The 19,284-nt window shown below is 44.5% G+C and overlaps 1 protein-coding gene across 1 annotated transcript in view; it reads right to left on the bottom strand.

Annotated features, from left to right (window-relative positions):
- Positions 1-1,463: 1,463 nt before the first annotated feature.
- Positions 1,464-19,284, bottom strand: part of LOC115133628 (mitogen-activated protein kinase kinase kinase 11) — a 47,574-nt gene continuing 29,753 nt past the window's right edge. Inside the window, exons 3-10 of the mRNA XM_029667060.2 lie at positions 18,239-18,387; positions 17,548-17,723; positions 17,011-17,257; positions 15,214-15,330; positions 13,795-13,957; positions 11,546-11,646; positions 10,741-11,370; positions 1,464-9,449 (exon numbers count right to left, since the gene is read on the bottom strand). Of these exons, the coding sequence (XP_029522920.2) occupies positions 8,821-9,449; positions 10,741-11,370; positions 11,546-11,646; positions 13,795-13,957; positions 15,214-15,330; positions 17,011-17,257; positions 17,548-17,723; positions 18,239-18,387 (2,212 nt within the window). The 3' untranslated portion in view covers positions 1,464-8,820. The remainder of the gene's footprint in view (positions 9,450-10,740; positions 11,371-11,545; positions 11,647-13,794; positions 13,958-15,213; positions 15,331-17,010; positions 17,258-17,547; positions 17,724-18,238; positions 18,388-19,284) is intronic.

Here is a 19,284-nt window from a genome sequence, read left to right as displayed (position 1 = left end):
ACCAAGAACCTGGTTGCCTCTGCCAGGAGGCTGAAACTTGGCTGCAAGTGGATCTTCCAGCAAGAAAATAACTCCAAGCACAAAAAAAAATCAAAATCCACAAAGAAATGTTGCAATGGCCATCTCAGTCTCCAGACTTGAATCCCAGTGAAAATCTGTGGTTTGAAGAGGGCAGTCCATAAGTGCAGACCGAAGGATATGAAGGATCTAGAAAGAGTCTGTATGGAGGAATGGTCTAAAATCCCTCCCAATGTGCTATCCAATCTCATAAAACATTATAGAGAAAGCTGAAGTGCTGTTATCCTCGCAGAAATATTGAAAACAGCGATGTCAAAAACATTTTTGTTAAAACACTTTTTTTTGTTAAAACACTTTTGTTAGACAAAAGATTTTTCTCTGAGCAAAGTATTAGTATAACACAGTAAATTGTCCCATTTTTAGCAGTGTACAATACAGCTCAGTATTTGTATTATATACGGTATTTATTGCTCATCTTTATCAAGGGTGCCAATCATTATGGAGGTGACTGTGTCTATCCATCTGAGTGTCTGGGGTTCTCTTTTGTTTCAGGGGAACATGTATTTCTACCTGGTCTGTCTTTACAAAATGGCACTGGGTTAGTCACAACGTAAGCGAGGCGATGTGAGACAAAGCACTGACCATGAAGAACAAAAACCCACCCTCACTCTGATGTGTGTGTGTGTGTGTGTGTGTGTGTGGGGGGTCAGTGAACTGAGCACAGTGAACACACACACTGCTCCTCACCCCGTGTATCTGAAAAGCATTGGGCTTCACAACTGCCACACCATATAAATGTGTACGGTCACACAGAAAACGTGGGAAAGATGAAGACTGCTGATCCTTTCACGTGTCTAACACACTGCACCGCGGAGGAAGCATATAGCCTACAAATAACCTATTTCCCATTTAAATTAATTGTGCAGCTTGATATTCTATATATATTTGTTGTGGCATTAACTAAATCTATTGTGTAGCTTTACTTCAAGAGATGTTCTATAGCTATTCACAGTTTGCCTATTTTTGAAAAGTTCCCTGCAAGCCAAAATGTTGAATAAAATTCTATTTAAATGTCCCTAGCCGGTTGTCTGCGTGGTTAGTCCATACGCAGCTGGTAACAAAACATCCACAGCAAAGTATTATTCAACAGACTTTCCAAACAGGGATCTGCTTTAGGTAACCTTCCTTACAGGTGACAGGTCACTTCTTCTCTGCTCAACACAAAATAAAAGTCCTGCATGTGCACCATATGTGGGCAGCAATCCATGCGCACGAGGCTTTTAGGGGACTTTTATTTTTACACGAGGTGTAGAGAGGAAGTGTAGCTACACTTCCTAGGAAAATAAATGAATATATATATAAATAAATAAATGAATGGACTTGGATTAATAATTGCTAGCTTTTCATTTGAAAAACCCCAAAGGTAAATAACAAAACCACACATCTCAGGGTTGTGTTACATTTTATTTGGTCTCGTTTTCTTTGAGTGTTTCCTTTATGTTTTTCCACAGGTTAAACCCCATTAAAATAATCAAGAACAAAAAAAAACAAGTACATACATTCTCACACATACACACAAACACGCCTCTGATGCACAACAATAAAATAGTTTTTGATTAGGCCCAGCCCAGTGCGGATTTCACAAACAACTCAACAAATGACGACATCCTCTCAAAGCCCAACGACAAACTCATACGAGCAGAAACCAAGGGCTCTATTCAATTCCTATTGCCAAGCTGAAATTTAAAGGCAATGTTCCCACATTGGCGGAGACAGCATTCTAGGTAAATGCTGCATATGTCGGCTCACTCAGAAATGACCTTTAAATTTCTATTTGCAAAATCTGTAACGCTTCAAGCGATACAGACTGAATAGAGCCCCAAATCTGGGAAAATGCTTTGAGGAAATGCAACATAGGCTATGTGATGAGTATTATGTTTTGAAGAAAGCAAATATATATTCTACAAAGACAGGGAGGAGGTCACAAAATGTCCACTGTTGTCAAGACATATTTCAGTCAAACTGAAGACCTCATCTCTACTAGGTTGATAGCAGTCTATCAGTATGGGTGCCTCAAATGGATCTCCGGTTGGGGTCTTGTTCAATGTCAGAAGGATATCTCTCGAAACATATTTATGCCTAGAGAGATTTTACAGAACCATTTGGTTCAATTTGGAAGCGGGAACGTCAGAGTTTTCCCCCACTGAAGCACCCATACTGTTCCATCTTAAATACTCCAGTGAAAACCTAATGTGAAATACAATTAAAAACTATGTCGTCCAAAAATATGAAGCAATCAAGCATCCTAATGTAGACAGTCTCTGGCCCTCTTCAAAATGTTTTAAGTCCAGTGTTTTAAAAAGGAAAAAGGGCCATTATAAAAATAGGATATCCTATCACTTGTCGCCCTATATAAAACTCCATAGCAAGCTGATGGGAGCTGGTCATGGTAAGGAATACTACAGTGTATTTGGAAAGTATTCAGACCCCTTCCCTTTTTTCACATTTTGTTACGTTACAGCCTTATTCTAAAATGGATTAAATACATTTTCCCCCCTCAATCTACACACAATACCCCATAATGACAGAGCGAAAACAGGTTTTCCAAATGGTTGAAAAAAAAAAAGTATATAAAACTATTTACATAACTATTCAGACTCTTTGCTATGAGATGCATCCTGTTTCCAATGATCATCCTTGAGATGTTCCTACAACTTAGAGTCCACGTGTAGTAAATTCAATTGATTGGACATGATTTGGAAAGGCACACGCCTGTCTATATAAGGTCTCACAGTTGACAGTGCATGTCAGAGCAAAAAGAAAAAACATGAGGTGAAAGGAATTGTCTGTAGAGCTCCGAGACAGGATTGTGTCGAGGCACAGATTTGGGGAAGGGTACAAAACATTCCTGCAGCATTGAAGATCCCGAAAGAACACAGTGGCCTCCATCATTCTTAAATGGAAGTTTGGAACCACCAAGACTCTTCCTAGAGCTGGCCACCCGGCCAAACTGAGCAATCGGCGGAGAAGGGTCTTTGTCTAGGGATGTGACCAAGAACACGATGGTCACTCTGACAGAGCTCCAGAGTTCCTCAGTCTCATAGCAAAGGGTCTGAATTCTTATGTAAATAAGGTATGTTTTTTTATTTGACAATATGGGATATTGTGTGTAGATTGCAGGGGGGGGGGGGGGGGGCAATTTAATCAATTTTAGAATAAGGTTGTAACGTAACAAAATGTCGGAATACTTTCTAAATGCACTGTGTACAGTACTGTGATTATCTGAGTCCGAACATATCCCAGGGAATTGCACCATCCAAACCATCTTTTATAGGTTACTTATTGTTTGACGATTTTGATTAAATTAGTCCATTTAAGCAGGACTTTAGTGAGATGACCTATACCAACAAATACCCCCCACATATCTTGCATCTGAACTGTTTACTCAAATAAACTGAAAGGACGAGAGAAATCAGATACTTCATTTATCGGAATCAGTCTAATTCAGGTTGACAGGGTAACCCACTCTGACAGCTCCATCAGAGATATTCTAATTTGGTTTATTCAATTTACGTGTTCCATATGCTTTTGTGTAAGGACTTGCCTAGTTAAATAAAGGTTAAAAAAATAATAATAAAGCAGCTACCCAGAATTTAGTGTGGGAGAACGACGCATGGGCCAATCTGTGGTTATTTAGTTCCAAGGTCTAGATGCGTCTCCTCCGTAGCCAAACTGCTCTTATTATTGTCCTGTTTGACTATTGACCGAGTGTAAGAAAGAAAGCCGTTACCTGTATGAGCAATTAACAAAGATGTGTCAAAAGCACATGCGCGTGTAATTGTTTAGTCTACAGCCAATCGCTCCCTCTAAAGTGTACTATATTTTGAATCATCCCTGTGTGTGTGTGTGTGTGTATATATATATTTATTTCAACCTTTATTTATCTAGGCAAGCCAGGCAAGAATTTACAATGACAGCCTACCCTGGCCAAACCCGGATGACGTTGGGCCAATGTGTGCCTTGCCTTATGGGCCGGATGTGATGCAGCCTGGATTCGATCCAGGGACTGTAGTGACGCCTCTTGCACTGAGATGCAGTGCCTTAGACCGCTGAGCCACTCGGGAGCCCAAGTGTGGTTGTCTAGTGTGGTTGTCATGGAAACAAATCTGCCTCATTTATTTGACTTAGGCATCTTAACAGTTATCATTTGAACGAGAGGACAACCGATTGTGACCTTGAAGAGCATTCAGACGAAAACGGATGAGAAATAGGCTTAAGAGCTGGCTTCAGAACTAGACGACACCTGGTATTGGCTTAGCCTCACACATTGTTGGCTCCCTAGAGACTATTTTCCCCCACAGTTGGTAAAGGTAATCTTTAATCATTTTGTTTGACAACATCATGCAGAACAAAAGTACATGACAGGTGTTCACAAAGAGACATAATCCCCCTCTGGTAATAATAGCTGGGTACGAGAGGGTGGAAATGAAGTCCATAAATCGGGTTTATTTGAATGAACGTCTAATTCATTCAGTCCAGGTAAGTAGCGAGGATGCTGGGTAAATGAGCCGCGTCCGGCCCTAAATCTCCACTAACGATGAAGGAGAGGGCGAGCATGCCTTGGCTGAGGCAGGAAGCAATTACCGTAATAGACCCGTTGCGATTTGTTAAGTGAAAATAAAAGAGCTTCAATAATTTGGTTATGTTACTAACTGATACACCTCAAGGCTTGACACAAATGGACAAAGTATGCATGAATGAAGCCAGTATTTGTCCTAGAGACCTAACATGGTCTATTGGCTTTACTTTCCTCTCCTCCTCTGCAAAGTTCTGTTTCATTCAGGCCTGTCAGCACGGATGGGGGGGCGCCGATTCGCCATGACGGATGAGGCAATGCCTGAAAGGGCGGCGCGTCACAAACAACTCGTCAGGAGATTCTTATTGGAGCACCGCCTGTCATCCGCATCAATCAAGGGACCAGCGGCGCGACCCGACAGCGGTCTAGGAGCACTCAAGGAATCTCGTTTCCTGTCCTAAAACCTGTCATCACCATGACCAGGTTAGAAGACCATGGAGATAATCAAAAGAGAGAAACAAGAGCAGAGGGTTTTTTTCTTTAAATTGGGTTAAGGCCAGGGAGATAAGGTAGACTTTTGATTCTATCCAGACATCATGAGTGAATTTGAATCGTGTACAACCGAAAGGTCATCCCAAAGTATCGTCTAATGACCTTTGCACCATATGAAACAGCAGGGACTGTGAAGAGACAAACACAGGCACACACACATGGATTTTGTATTGTAGATAAATGGCAGTGGAGAAGGTGCCTGAGAGCACACACTTAATGTATTGTATCGTTTTAACTGCCTTAATTTGGCTGGACCCTGGGAAGAGTCCATCTAAGGCAGCAGCTAATGGGGATCCATAATAAATACAAATACAGCTAGTTATTTCAAGAAAATTGTAAATGTTCAATCTCATTGCCAGTGTAGTATGACACCCAACATGAAGGGGAGATTCCACTGTATCTGATTGTCTGATGGCTTGCCAAGATCAAAACAGACTCCTCAAACTGATCACTCTGACTCTTGACCTAAAACAATCAAACATAGTCAAACTGATCATCTACACAAGATCATCACATAGGTGGATAGTGACTGTGCCCTTAGTAAAGCAAACATACAACTTCACAAAAATGTAGAGAGGCATAAGTTGAGTAAACTCTCTTTGGGTGCACTACACTACAGCTTCTAAAGGGTTGGACACATCCGACTGGCAGCGTGTGGTCTAAAGGATATCACAGATAAGACCTTGAAGAACTGAGACGGACATGAGGGCTTGGACCGAGAGACTGACACATGACGAGACAGACGGACATGAGGGCTTGGACCGAGACAGACTGACACATGACGAGACAGACGGACAGGCAGCAATACCGATGCTCTTGCGACAATTTCGACCATCAGTCTCAGTTTCATCCCTATGGGAATTACAGGGGTTGTCTGTTGACTAGTATGTTGAGGCTAAAGTGCAGGGGTCTTGTATGGACTAGTATAGTAGGCAATAACACACCTGCCACAGCTTTAGATGACTCTGTGATGGGAGAGGGAAAAGCCAGGGGCGCAGAGCGGAGGAGCTGCTCTATATTCAATGGCACCCTATTCCATATATGTACACTCGTTTTTTGGCAGGCATTCACACACACCGTGGGGTGTTGGGTTGGAACACAAGTCAGTACAATAAGGGTGTATTTGAGCATTCAGTGTCACAGGGCACTGCATGGATGGTTTACCAATCTACAAACTAAACCTAGAAAGAACCCTTTTGAAATACCAATTTGTAATACTACGAATGGGAATAAAATTACTTTTTGCAATTGACTTTTATAATCCTAAACATCCTTGGCCATGTCCTTGTCCTTTGGTGATGACTAGACCACTCCTACTCAGAGTTGCACTGGACTGCCCTTATCGACTCAGACATTGACGCCACTAGCTGTTCATTTCCAATAATCACAATTGAAATTCCATAGTACATGTATCTTCGCCTGGAATGAATGCTCACTTTCTGTTCTTTATCGGATATGAAATGATGACAGACCGATTTGGGGTTGACATATACTGTAGTCTCAGGCCACAAATCTCAATAAGAACGATGACAAAGATCAAAGATGATATGTCTCTAAGTAGTTATGTGCACATCACATAGGGGGAGAGGTAGAGAGGGGAGGCACCTTATAGGTTGAGATGCAGTCCAGTCAGTAGTCAATGGCGTGAAGCGAAAACAGACCCAATCTCTTTGGATCAAGAGAGGAGCAGTTTGCCTGACCTGAGAAGAAGGGGGATATAAGTGGTGGGTAAGACTAGGAGTCTCTGCTGAGCATCTGACCTGACCAGGAACGAAGAACTCTGTGCCCCTGGTCCCGTGACCTGACCAGGAACGAAGAACTCTGTGACCCTGGTCCCGCGACCTGACCAGGAACGAAGTACTCTGTGACCCTGGTCCCGTAACCTGACCAGAAACGAAGTACTCTGTGACCCTGGTCCCGCGACCTGACCAGGAACGAAGTACTCTGTGACCCTGGTCCCGCGACCTGACCAGGAACTAAGAACTCTGGGCCCCTGGTCACGCGACCTGACCAGGACGAAGAACTCTGGGCCCCTGGTCATGTCCATTGGTCAGGAAAAACTCCAAGCCCTTATAATGAGGCATTGCTCTAAAGGGGGCAGGCTTCTGTATCATCTGGAATCGCATTAAAGGGGACTCCTGCCGTGGATGCGATATCGAACAGCACTGCTTAAATCCCTTTTAAGAACCCGACTCATTTAGTCTAAACTTTGTTGGGGGAAATGTATCAATTAGGCAAATATCTCCATGTTAATAAATTAACCCTGTCCTTATCACAATCCTAATTAATATTATCACTCAGTTCGTCAGCACAGTCATTAAGACTAATTACAAAGCTTGCCACTTGGGTAAACTCTCTTCCCCTAGAACGAAACAGCCAGATATCCATTTGTTTGCAGGCTATTATACTGTAGCTTCCCTTCTAACATGCCAATTAGTCACTAAGAAATGAGTGTAATAGTTAGATATCCTCCTTAAGTTGCTACTTCCAGGATTTCATCCAATCAAGATTTAACAGTATTCCCATGTTGGACTGGACAGAACCAATCCTGGTAGATAATACTGGACAAATGGGGGAGGGGCTATAGTTATGCGCCCTACCACACTGTAAGGGCAGACGTGTATAACGCTGTGGGCTGAAGCAGTCACATTCTTTGCCACATGAACGGAATGTGCTTTGTGGCGCCTCTAGTCTCCCCAGGCTTTGTCGCCTGCTGACCTGCCAAATAAATCAGTCGCATTTTGTGAATGTGGTCAGAATGTGGTCGGAATGTTATCTTTTTCCTGTTTTGAATGCCTGGGTCCTGGGTTTGTTTGGCTTTAATATCCAGAGGATCTCGAAGGAATTATCGATTGGATGATATGGCACCTCTGTAGCCATACTTGGGAGTACTCTCTCACATTGACCCATCACACGTTATTTATTGCAGAGAGAGACAAACACGCTTGAGAATTTGTTTGTTTGTTTGTCGAGGGTAAGACCAGAAACATTGTCATATCTTGCACCTAGCTTCACTTAGCTCCTAGTCCTTTGCACCTTTAAGCCAAATCATAGAAAATAGGTTCTGAAGTAGGTTCACCACTCAAGACCAGAAACCTTTTAAAATGCTTTATAAAGCAAATTGCACTCTAAATGTCCAAGGCCCTGAATGCTTTCAGAGCCACAGATAAAGCAAGCTGCTGTTTCCAGCTTCGTATTATCCACACACTTCAAAAAGTAGTGAGAGACACGAGTGGAAGCGATAGAGGGACGTCTGATTGAGTCTGGAGAAGCCCACCGATCGGACTCTCCAAAATAGATGTGAGAGAGAAATCCTCTGGAATGAAATGGGCATCAGACGTTGGTTTGTTGTGCACAGAAATCCACTCCCACAATCCATTGTCACGGAGCTAGATGGCAGGCAGGCTTAGCTTCCTTGTTGGTTTCTAAGGCAACACGAAACCACTCCACTGTTTGGGCACCCCATTTCCCACAATTCCCCTAAAGGGGGGCATGCATGAGTGTCATGTGCATTTTTGTTTTGAATAGGACTCCAAATCCTCCTCATTCCTAACACAGGATATACACAACCTGTACCTGTCCATTTAGGGGGCTGGGGGCCGCATTCCTTTAAAAAAAACGCTTCTATAAACTCTGTGCTATGAGAAAGGCAAGGTCAGGGTTGGAGGTTTAGTTTAGAAGCGATCGTCTCTGGGTTGCGTGGGGGACTTGAAAGGCTTGAGTCCCAGAGTCCTGCCGGGTCGCGTCTTCTCTTTGGTGACCTCCAGGGGCTTGACCCCGACCCCACACACCGCTGCCCAGCCCAGGTCGATAAGCGGCGAGTCGGCCGGGTTTAGAGGCGCCACCCGGAACGTGGGCAGGGTTGGTGACCCGTTGGTGGAGCAGGGCGCCGAGCGGGAGGTGGGGAACGGTGGCGAGAAGGGGTCAAAGGGCGAGGGCGTGTCGGGCGTAATGCCTGACAATGGGTCGGCTCTCAGGGAGAATGGGTCGCAGTCCGGGGAGGGGAAGGGGTCACAGTTCGTGAAGGGGTTGGTGGGCGAGGGCTGGTACCCCAATGGGTGGCTATCTGACCGTCGAGGGCTGCGGGCACCACTGAACACTCCGCCACCGCCCCCAGCAGAGACGAAGCTCCAGGGGTCGATGCGGGGTCGGATGGGGGAGGGGCGCGGGCGGGGGACGACGTTGACCTCCAGGCGACGTGTTTTGGGGCTCCAGAGGCGAGGGTCAGGGAAAAGGGAGAAGGGGACCGCCAAGGGATTGTCTTCTGACTCCAGACTGTCCTGGCACATGGGGAGGTCCAGGCCTGAGAGAGAGAGAGCAGATTAGATGAGTGGAACACAGAGATGATAATAAATATGTTACGTAACAATTCATTAAAACAGGTCTCGGAAGACTGAAGCATCCAAATCTACTACACGCCCCAAACAGGTTGCTAAGATACAGGAAGGTAAATAATAACCATTTCACTGACAGCTTAGCTAATATAAACCACATATCACATAAATGGCAATTGACTAAGTGTGCAGACATTTTCTTCTTAGTCTTGTATTACAGACTGACAAAAACCTCACTTTCAATGATGGAAATTAGACCCTAATGGGGCATTGAATAAGCACTGAAGCGAGATCAACTTCCATGTAGACGATAGGGTGTGTGTCAGATGACCTGAGACAGCTCTCTGAAGGCAGTAATAATAGTAATAACTGCAATCTTAATTGTGCTGTTAAACTAGGCCCAACTGTGGGCCTATTTTATGGGCAGTCTGTTGGGACACATACAATTCCTGTAGGTGTGGTGTAGGACATTATCTAGGGGGGGGGGGGGGTATACTCAGTGTATAGGAACTAGGGTGCCATTTGGGGGGGTATACTCAGTGTATAGGAACTAGGGTGCCATTTGGGACGCATGCTAGAGAAACATAGAAATACAATTACACAGATATACTGAGTGTACCCATGAAAGTAAAGTATAGTCAAATTGCTGAGCAGTGTTCTGAGATTTTTTATCTTCTTCCTTCTAGTAATTCCATTTCTGTCCAAACAAGTTGCTGGCAAAAACATTATAAGAACTTGTTATTTTCATGTCATTACATCTAATAAAACGTAACATATTACGGTGTACGGTAATTGCGTTGTTATTTGTTTTATTAGCTTTTGACTCTAAGTGCTCCTTGTGATGAGTTGCTTGACTAGAAGATGCAAGTTATTAGCAGCATTACAAGCAGAGGCAGGCTTGATGAAGGGCTCGAGGCTGTTCCGCAATGGCATCCTTAGAGAGAACACTGTTGTCTGACAGACAAGACTTGATATGAAGTTAACATATAAAATGGCACCGGAGGGCAACTCTTTAAAACAGCCCTTAACTGACTGTGAGAATCTATTACCTTTACTCTTTAGCTTCTGCTCCACCATCATTATAACTGTCAGAGCTGCTATTAAGTAAGCCACACGCAACACATATGGGGGAGATGTGTGTTTTTGCTTCGTAATGATGAAATAATAAAAATCCCCTGTCTGGAGTCTGGAGTCTGAAGTGGGGTGTGTGTGGGTGTGTGTGTTGCGTGCATGTGTCTGTATCTGTGCATATACACTCACCTAGTTGAGAGGCAGAGAGCAGGCCTTGGCTGGACCTCCTCCTCCTGTCTGACCCCTGGCCCCAGGCGTCACAGCCTGCCTCCCCATTGGTGTGGTGGTGGGACGGGGCCCAGTCTGCTGGGCTAGCCTGCCTCTGGACCTGGTAATGGGGGCTCCGGGGGCTCTGGGCGTGCCTGTGGCAAGCCCTCTCCCGGCGGTGAGGCGGAGGTGGAGTGAGGGGCAGGGGATTCACCCCAGGGGCGTGCAGGGCGCAGGGGAAGTCAAAGAGGGGCCGGGGGAGGTGCTCCAAGTTGGAGAAGGAGATAAGGTCATCCACCACTGGGGGGTCCGAGGAGGAGGGGATTTTGAGGGCCGTGATGGGGACCTCCTGCAGAAGGTGGTGGTGGTCCAGGGGCGGGGGATTAGTCCGGGGGGGAACCCTGGGAGGGATGTGAGGCACATCCAGGTGTCGTCCCAGGGCCACAGAGGCCAGGAGGGAGCCGCCGCCTAGTAGGGCCCGGTGGGTGCTCCTCAGCAAGCCTCCCAGGGAGCGGTGCTCAGGCCTGGGGGAGCCGGCCGGGGAGACCCCCTCCTCGATGCCAGAGTCCCCCTGAGGTAGAGTAGGCCTTGGGGGCTCTTTCACAGAGGAGCCTGGGGAGGAGAGGGAGAGAGAGAGAGAGAGAGAGGGGTAGGTTGGTTGGTCAGCTCATGCATACAGAATACTAATTTAGCACAATTTATAATCAGCTATGACCCAATTAGTTAGGATAGAGGTGGATTTTGTGTGAATATGGTAAAGTAACTCTGGTAGTGGTGAAGAGCATACCGTTTTGGACAGGGGTGGAGGGTCTGTACTCCTCAAAGTCATCCTTGGATTCTCCGTTCTCATTGCTGTCCATGTCCAGAAGCTTGGCTCTCATTGAAAGACTGGAACATACATAATTGCTTTAAAACACAATATTTCTGATTCAGCCAATACAGTGCTCCACATCGGATTCATATCTGGCCCTGTGTGTATGGAGGGGTAGATTTGATTTGATTTATTTAACCTTTATTTAACTAGGCAAGTCACTTAAGTACAAATTCTTATTTACAATGACTGCCTACCAAAAGGCCTCCTGCGGGGACAGGGATAAAAAAAATGTTTTTTAATTATAACGAGACAACACAAGAGAGACCTAAGACAACAACATAGCAAGGCAGCAACACATAACACAGCATGGTATTGACACAACATGACAACAACATGGTAGCAACACAACATGGTAGCAGCACAAAACATGGTACAAACATTATTGGGCACAGACAACAGCACAAAGAGCAAGAAGATCGAGACAGCCATAAATCACGCAAAGCAGCCACAACGGTCAGTAAGAGTTTCCATGATGGAGTCTTTGAATGAAGAGATTGAGGTCAAAACTGTCCAATTTGAGTGTTTGTTGCCGCTCGTTCCAGTCTCTAGCTGCAGCAAACTGAAAAGAGGAGCGACCCAGGGATGTGTGTGCTTTGGGGACCTTAACAGAATGTGACTGGCAGAACGGGTGTTGTATTTGGAGGATGAAGGCTGCAGTAGATATCTCAGATAGGGGGAGGAGGGAGTGAGGTCTAAGAGTTTTATAAATAAGCATCAACCAGTGGGTCTTGCGACGGGTATACAGAGATTATCAGTTTACAGAGGAGTATAGAGTTCAGTGATGTGATATGTCCTATAAGGAGCATTGGTGGCAAATCTGATAGCCGAATGGTAAAGACAATCTAGCCGCTTGAGAGCACCCTTACCTGCTGATCTATAAATTACATCTCCGTAATCTAGCATGGGTAGGATGGTAATCTGAAATCAGGGTTAGTTTTAAAGCTGGGGTGAAAGAGGAGCGCTTACTATAGAGGAAACCAAGTCTAGATTTAACTTTAGCCTGCAGCTTTGATATGTGCGGAGAGAAGGACAATGCAACGTCTAGCCATACTCCCAAGTACTTGTAAAAGGTGACTACTTCAAGCTCTAAACCCTAAGAGGTAGTAATCACACCTGTGAGGAGAGTGGCATTCTTCTTACCAAACCACATTGCCTTTATTTTGGAGGTGTTTAGAAAAAGGTTACAGGTAGAGAGAGCTTGTTGGATACTAGGAAAGCTTGTCGGAGAGCATTTAACACAAAATCCAGGAAGGGACCAGCTGAGTATAAGACTATCATCTGAATTTAAATGGATGAGGGTTTCCTACTGCCTGAGCTATGTTGATGTAAATTGAGAAGAGTGTGGGGCCTAAGATTGAGCTTTGTGGTATTCCATTGGTGATAGGCAGTGGCTGAAGATTTTCTGACTTTATACACTACACTCTGGGGTAGTTAGCAAACCAGGCCAAAGACCCCAGAGACACCAATACTCCTTAGCCGGCCCACAAGAATAGAATGTCTACCGTATAAAAAGCTTTGGCCAAGTCAATAAAAATAGCAGCACAACATTGCTTAGAGTCATGGGCAATGGTGACATCATTGAGGACCTTTTTAAGGTTGAGTTGACACAACCATAATCTGAATGGAAACCAGATTGCATACCAGAGAGAATACTATAGACATCAAGAAAGCCAGTCAGTTGATTATTAACAAGTTTTTCCAACATTTTTGATAAACAGGAAATAGAAATAGGCCTTGAACAGTTAGGATCAGCTTGATCTCCCCCTTTAAATAAGGTATGAACCGTGGCTGCCTTCCAAGCAATGGGGAACCTCCCCAGAAAGGAGAGACAGGTTAAAAAGGTTGGAGATGATCGGGACAGCAACCTTAAAGAAGAAAGGGTCTAAACCATCTGACCCAGATGGTTTTTTGGGGGTCAAGTTTCAGGTGATCCTTTAGCACCTCGGACTCAGTGACTTCCTGTTAGGAGAAACTTTGTAGCGGGGCAGGGGAAAAAGAGGGAGGAGCATCAGGGATAGTTGCATTAGAAGGGGTGGGAGATGAGGAAATATTGGACGGGCAAGGAGGTATGGCAGAGTCAAATAGGAATCCTGACTCAATGAAGTGGTGATTACAGAGCTCAGCCATGTGCTTGTTGTCAGTGTAAGGGAGGGGGTTACTACCTGCTCTCCTGTGGGCTGAGGCGCAGGACTTTGGGGCTCTTAGGGCTCTGGGGCCTCCAGTGGGGCCCCAGCCGGTCCCCGTTGGCCTGCTTGTTGTGTGGAGGGGCCTCTAGGGGCCACATGGAGCTCAGACCAAACGCCCTGCTGTTCTCACTAGGGCTGACTGGAAAGAGAGAGAGAGAGAAGTTTGGGAATAGAGGGGAGAGGCATGGAGTGACAGAGAATGGGGGAATCAAAGCGGGCAATAATAGAAGTGAGATTCCACCTGGTGCTGCACACTTAGACTTTTTCATCCCCTCAGGGCTAGCGATGCTAACTCAGCTACGCTAATGTTAAACAAACACTGACTGCATGACTCGGCAGCTCTCGCAGCGCCGTCACACAACAGGCATCCCGTCCTAAAGGGGGTTCTGACTCTGAGATGCAAACTGCTGTCACGTTAGTAATTCACGACGTCGCTGCAATCTCTATGGGCTGATACAGTGCAAAGATGCTAAGACGCTAAAGCGCTAATATAATGCTAACAAAATTCTAACCATATGGCCCCTGGGTTCAGTAAGTCATTGTCTGCCGTGACACAGCTAGCACAGATGTTTGCTAAATAAGGAAATACATTTTAATGGCAACCGCACACTGAGCCCTAAAAAGTACCATTAAGCCTACAAATGATTATAGACACATGAATCCAACCCACATTTTAAAACGCATAAATTAATCAAACAGATGTTTTCGAAAACCACTAATCCAATAAAATATTTAATATAAATTAAATTGGTATCTTTATTGTGCTGTTAAACTCAACCATTGTGGATAGACCAATTTTATGTGCATTTTAGGAAAACCCCTTCCAATCTGTTGGGACACAGAAAATTCCTGTAGGTGTGGTGTAGGACATTATCTATGGGGAGAATTCTCCCACTAAGGGGAAACTATAATGGAATTAGTCTTTAGCACTGAACTCCAGAAGAGTGCTGTTAATCAAATGCCCCTCCACTCCTACTTAGCACTAACACACAGACCAATGAATTTAGCTGGTTTCTTATTCAGTAAAAAGAGACATTGTGTAACAGCACACGCATGTAAAAATACAGAGATGATTTGTGTCATTGTAGCACATGGAGCAAAGACTCCCCTAGCTGGTAGAAAGAGGACATTGCAGATAGAGAACTAAAGGCTAAAGCAAATACACTGTTGATCCATTGTTAAAAGGAAGGAAGAGAGGATATTTGGATTGGAACAGCTATTGTTGCGAAAGGATGTGTAAGAGGGAGAGAGGAAGTCTGTAGGGAAAGAGGCAGAGAATGTAAGGGCATGGTGAGGTGAGCGTGTGGAGGTGAAAAAAAGGATGATGGTGTGTTTGGTGGAGGGGTGTGTGTCTGTATGAACTGAGAGTGTGTGGTGGATGAAGACCACACTCACGTTGGATTGCTCGGAAGCGTGGGCCGAAAGAGGGAGAGGTGCCGGTGCCCAGATCGGGAGAGTTGCGTCTCTTCTCCAGCCCCGGAGACGCCTGGACAGTGATCTTATGGATAAAGTCTGGAAGAGACATACAGCAGATGTGAGACCAGACTACACAGAAAATAAATCATAAATTAAAAGAGGTTGGGCCCTGTTCAGTAGGGAGGAAACGTTTTGAAACAGAGTAAAATGGGGAGGTACTACCTTAGCTTCATCCAATAAGAACACATTGATTTTACAGGTAAAAAGTGCTTTGCTACAGTGTGGCCCACTGAATTTGACCCAGGTTCAAACAAAGACAAAAAAACTTGCTTGTCTTCAACAAGATTGTTTACCTTAGAAATACATTTATATTTTATGTGGTGGCATGGGTGTCTGAATTTCCTTTTCATGCCATGAGAATATGGTAATGTGAGAATATGGTCATTTGTGAGGCCAAAGTAAACAAAAACATGAGAGGCCTGAAGGATATCTGTCCTTGGCTAGCTTGTCGTAGTAAGATACATTGGTTGTGGAAGTACTGGGAGAGAAGAAGAGAGAGGCAAGAAGGAAAGGGAGAGCTGGGAGAAAAATGAAGAAACAGCTGAAACAGCTGAAACAGAGAGAGAGACAGGGAGTGAGAGAAAGCTGGGAACGAGATATAGCTGGAAGGGAGAAAGAAGTTAGAGTTGGAGGAGAGAGAGAGATAGAGCTAGAGAGCGAGCGGCCAGCCAGGAGTGACAGGAAGCCCAGAGGCATGGTTGGGTTAGCTCCATGTCCCTTTCATCAACCCACCACCAAATCACTACCCTGCTGCTGGGAATGGCCTGACCACAGCCTCCACACACACACACACACAAACACACACACACACAAAGTAAATCTGTGTGCATTTGGAAAGAGAGAGAGCATCTGTATGAGAAACTGAGTGCCTCTGTGTCAGGCATGATGAGTGTACAGCATTGTTTGTTTCTATGGTGAGTTTCTTATCAGTAGACAATAGGAGTGGTCTACAAGAGAAAGTGAGTCTACAGCAGATAACGGGTATATGATTCTTCTGCACACTCAGTTGACACAGTAGTGAAGGAGTGTGAGGTGAGCTGAGGTGAATGACATGTACTATAGACCAACGGACTCTTTTTCTGTCTATGTGCCTGCCCGACTCACAGACCAACCAACCATTCAACCATCTGACCAATATACATTCGCCTATGTATTTATTTTTATTTATCTATTTTATTATACATGCATTTTAAATTGGTTCTATATTCCAGATTTTTTTAATTTAAAATTGCATGTTTGAGGTGACAGTACAGAATGTGACCTTTTATTTGAGGGTATTTTCATACATATCTGTCTAGTCCCCCCATTTCAAGGTGTCATAAGTATTTGGATAAATTCACTAACAGTATGGGAGGGACTAGATCTATAAAGTGCTTTAATTTCTAAACGGTAAAACAGATATTTATGAAAAAAACTAAAATCAAAAGGTGACATTATGTACTGTCACCTCAAACATTTCATCTTCAATGCAAAATGCTGAAGTACATACTGTAAGAAAAAAAAAAGCTATCTAGAACTTAAAGGGGTTCTTCAGCTGTCCCAATTGGAAAACCCTTTGAAGAACCCTTTCTGGCTCCAGGTAGAACCCTTTTGGGTAAAGGGGTTCTAACTGAAACCAAAAATGGTTCTACCTGAAACCAAAAAAGGTTATCCTATGGGGACAGCCGAAGAACCTTTTTGGAACGTGTGTAGAGAGTTTCATCGCCGTCCCCTCACCTTGAGGCATGCTGATCTTCTCTCCGTTCTTACTGCCCTTCAACTTGTGCTTCTTGAAGGTTCCCTTCCTCTTCTTGACGTTGGGCTTCTCCTGGTTGTTCATGTGCAGGATGAGGAGACTGAGCTCCCTCTCAAACACATCCTGTTCCCACTGGGCCAGCTGCTGCTCCCTCTGCCTGAGGAACTCCTCGTGAGACTTCTGCTCCACCGCCGCGCGCTTCAGCTCCTCCTCGCGACAACGCAGCTCCTGGAGTTATTACTGGTTATTATTGTTTTACTACACACACACACACACACACACACACACACACACACACGTGCGCACGCGCACACACACACACACACACACACACGCGCGCACACACGCACTTACACCATTACAAAATGTTCTGTGCACATGCATAAACATGCACTCATTGTCCTACATACATACATACATATCCATCACAAACGCACCCCCCGGACACACAAAATAATCATCATTCAATCCTACTCTCCCAGCCTCTCTTTAATAGAAAAGACAGCTGGCTCCCTCACCTTCTCCTTGGCTCGGAGCTCATCAAACATGTCCTGGATCTCCAGTTTCCAGTCCTCCTGTAGGGAATGAAAGGAGTCCTGAGGCATCTCCTCCACCACCTGCCTCTCAAGAGCAGTTAGCTGAACCAAGATGGAGGCAAAGTTGGGCCTAAGGTGTGGGTCCTGATCCCAGCACTCTGTCAAGGCAGAAACACTTAGTTAAGATACATTATAAAAACATGCAAATGATAGATGCTCCACTATCAAAGTATAATCATGGGACTTGTATCTATAAGTGCCTGATTGCATTCAGGTCATGACACAATTCAAGCACAAACAACTCTCCAACTATTTCGTAGCATTTTAGATTAATTTTGGCCAGGCATTGTCAAGGCTGATACCATTACAATAATTGGGAGTGACTTTTGTGCTTTTATCAAACGGAACCGCCACCAACAACTGGCACAGCACAGCAAATCAACAACAACCACAAACCAACAACATCCTTCAGAAGATATGAACGGCAGCCAAAATACATTACACAACATAACCATCTGATCAGCGTGTTCTTCCTAGATGTGACCAAATTTAACATTATACGGAACATTTCATATTTCTCCTCCAGGTTTGAGGAAATGGAGAAAGAGAGCATTATGGTAACACCAAATTCATCACACACAAGTATGCGCACGAGCACACACAGGACTCTTACCTGCCATGAGCTGGGCAAAGGGTTCTGGGCAGGTGGAGGGGATGGGGAGGGTGAGTTTGTTAACGGCCACCCCATAGGCCACTGCCAGACCATCTATCCCTCTGTAGGGAACCTCCCCTGTCAGCAACTCCCACAATAGAACACCATAGCTGGGGAGGAGAGAGGGAGAGCAAGGAGCATTCAATGAAAAGTTAGGGCAGTTTATCAAGTATTAGCAAAGATGATGGATAAATGAAGAAAGTTCCTTCAGGCTGTTAGCCATTGAAAAAACGTGAGTGGGACACCAATGCAATAGCAGCTGGATTCTACAAACCTCTCATCTGGGACCACCAGACAGACAGTTCACAATTTTGTTGTAGCCCTGAACTAACTCAACTGATTCACCTATTCAAGGGCTTGATTATTAGTTCACATTTTCAAATCAGGTGTGCTAGCTGTGGAATAGTTCAAATACATGGAATGGCCGGGGGTCCCCGAGGAGAGGTTTGAGAACCCCTGACTTAGTTCATTGACTTTCATTGAATCAGAAAAAAAACAGTGTGTGGGATATCTCCCTTCCTCCGTCGTCTCCGGTATTAGCACACCTGATTAAATTAGTCAACTAATCATGAAGCCATTGATTGACAAGCTGAATCAGATGTGCCAGTGTTGGAACAAATATGTGGAATGGCTGGGGCACCTCAAGGAGGGGTTTGTTTTATGTATGTAGAGCGTCACACACTGTACAGAGCATGCAAATAATATCAACAGCTGAAGTAGAGGGAAGGTAACTATGCAATATATTATTATTTATTTATTTGTAATAAATATGGCGCTCATGGAAGTGCACTATGAATCTATAAAGCATGAAGACAAATAGGGTAGAAAGACACTTTTTTACAATAACAACAAAAATATGATAGAGCTGTTTCTATATATACAGTGGGGCAAAAAGGTATTTAGTCAGCCACCAATTGTGCAAGTTCTCCCACTTAAAAAGATGAGAGGCCTGTAATTTTCATCATAGGTACACTTCAACTATGACAGACAAAATGAGGAAAAAAAAA

Source organism: Oncorhynchus nerka, linkage group LG8 (assembly GCF_034236695.1).
Source record: "Oncorhynchus nerka isolate Pitt River linkage group LG8, Oner_Uvic_2.0, whole genome shotgun sequence".
NCBI classification, from domain to species: Eukaryota; Metazoa; Chordata; class Actinopteri; order Salmoniformes; family Salmonidae; genus Oncorhynchus; species Oncorhynchus nerka.
The sequence above is the reverse complement of the archived record's forward strand: the minus strand, read 5'-3'. Positions and strand labels throughout refer to the sequence as shown.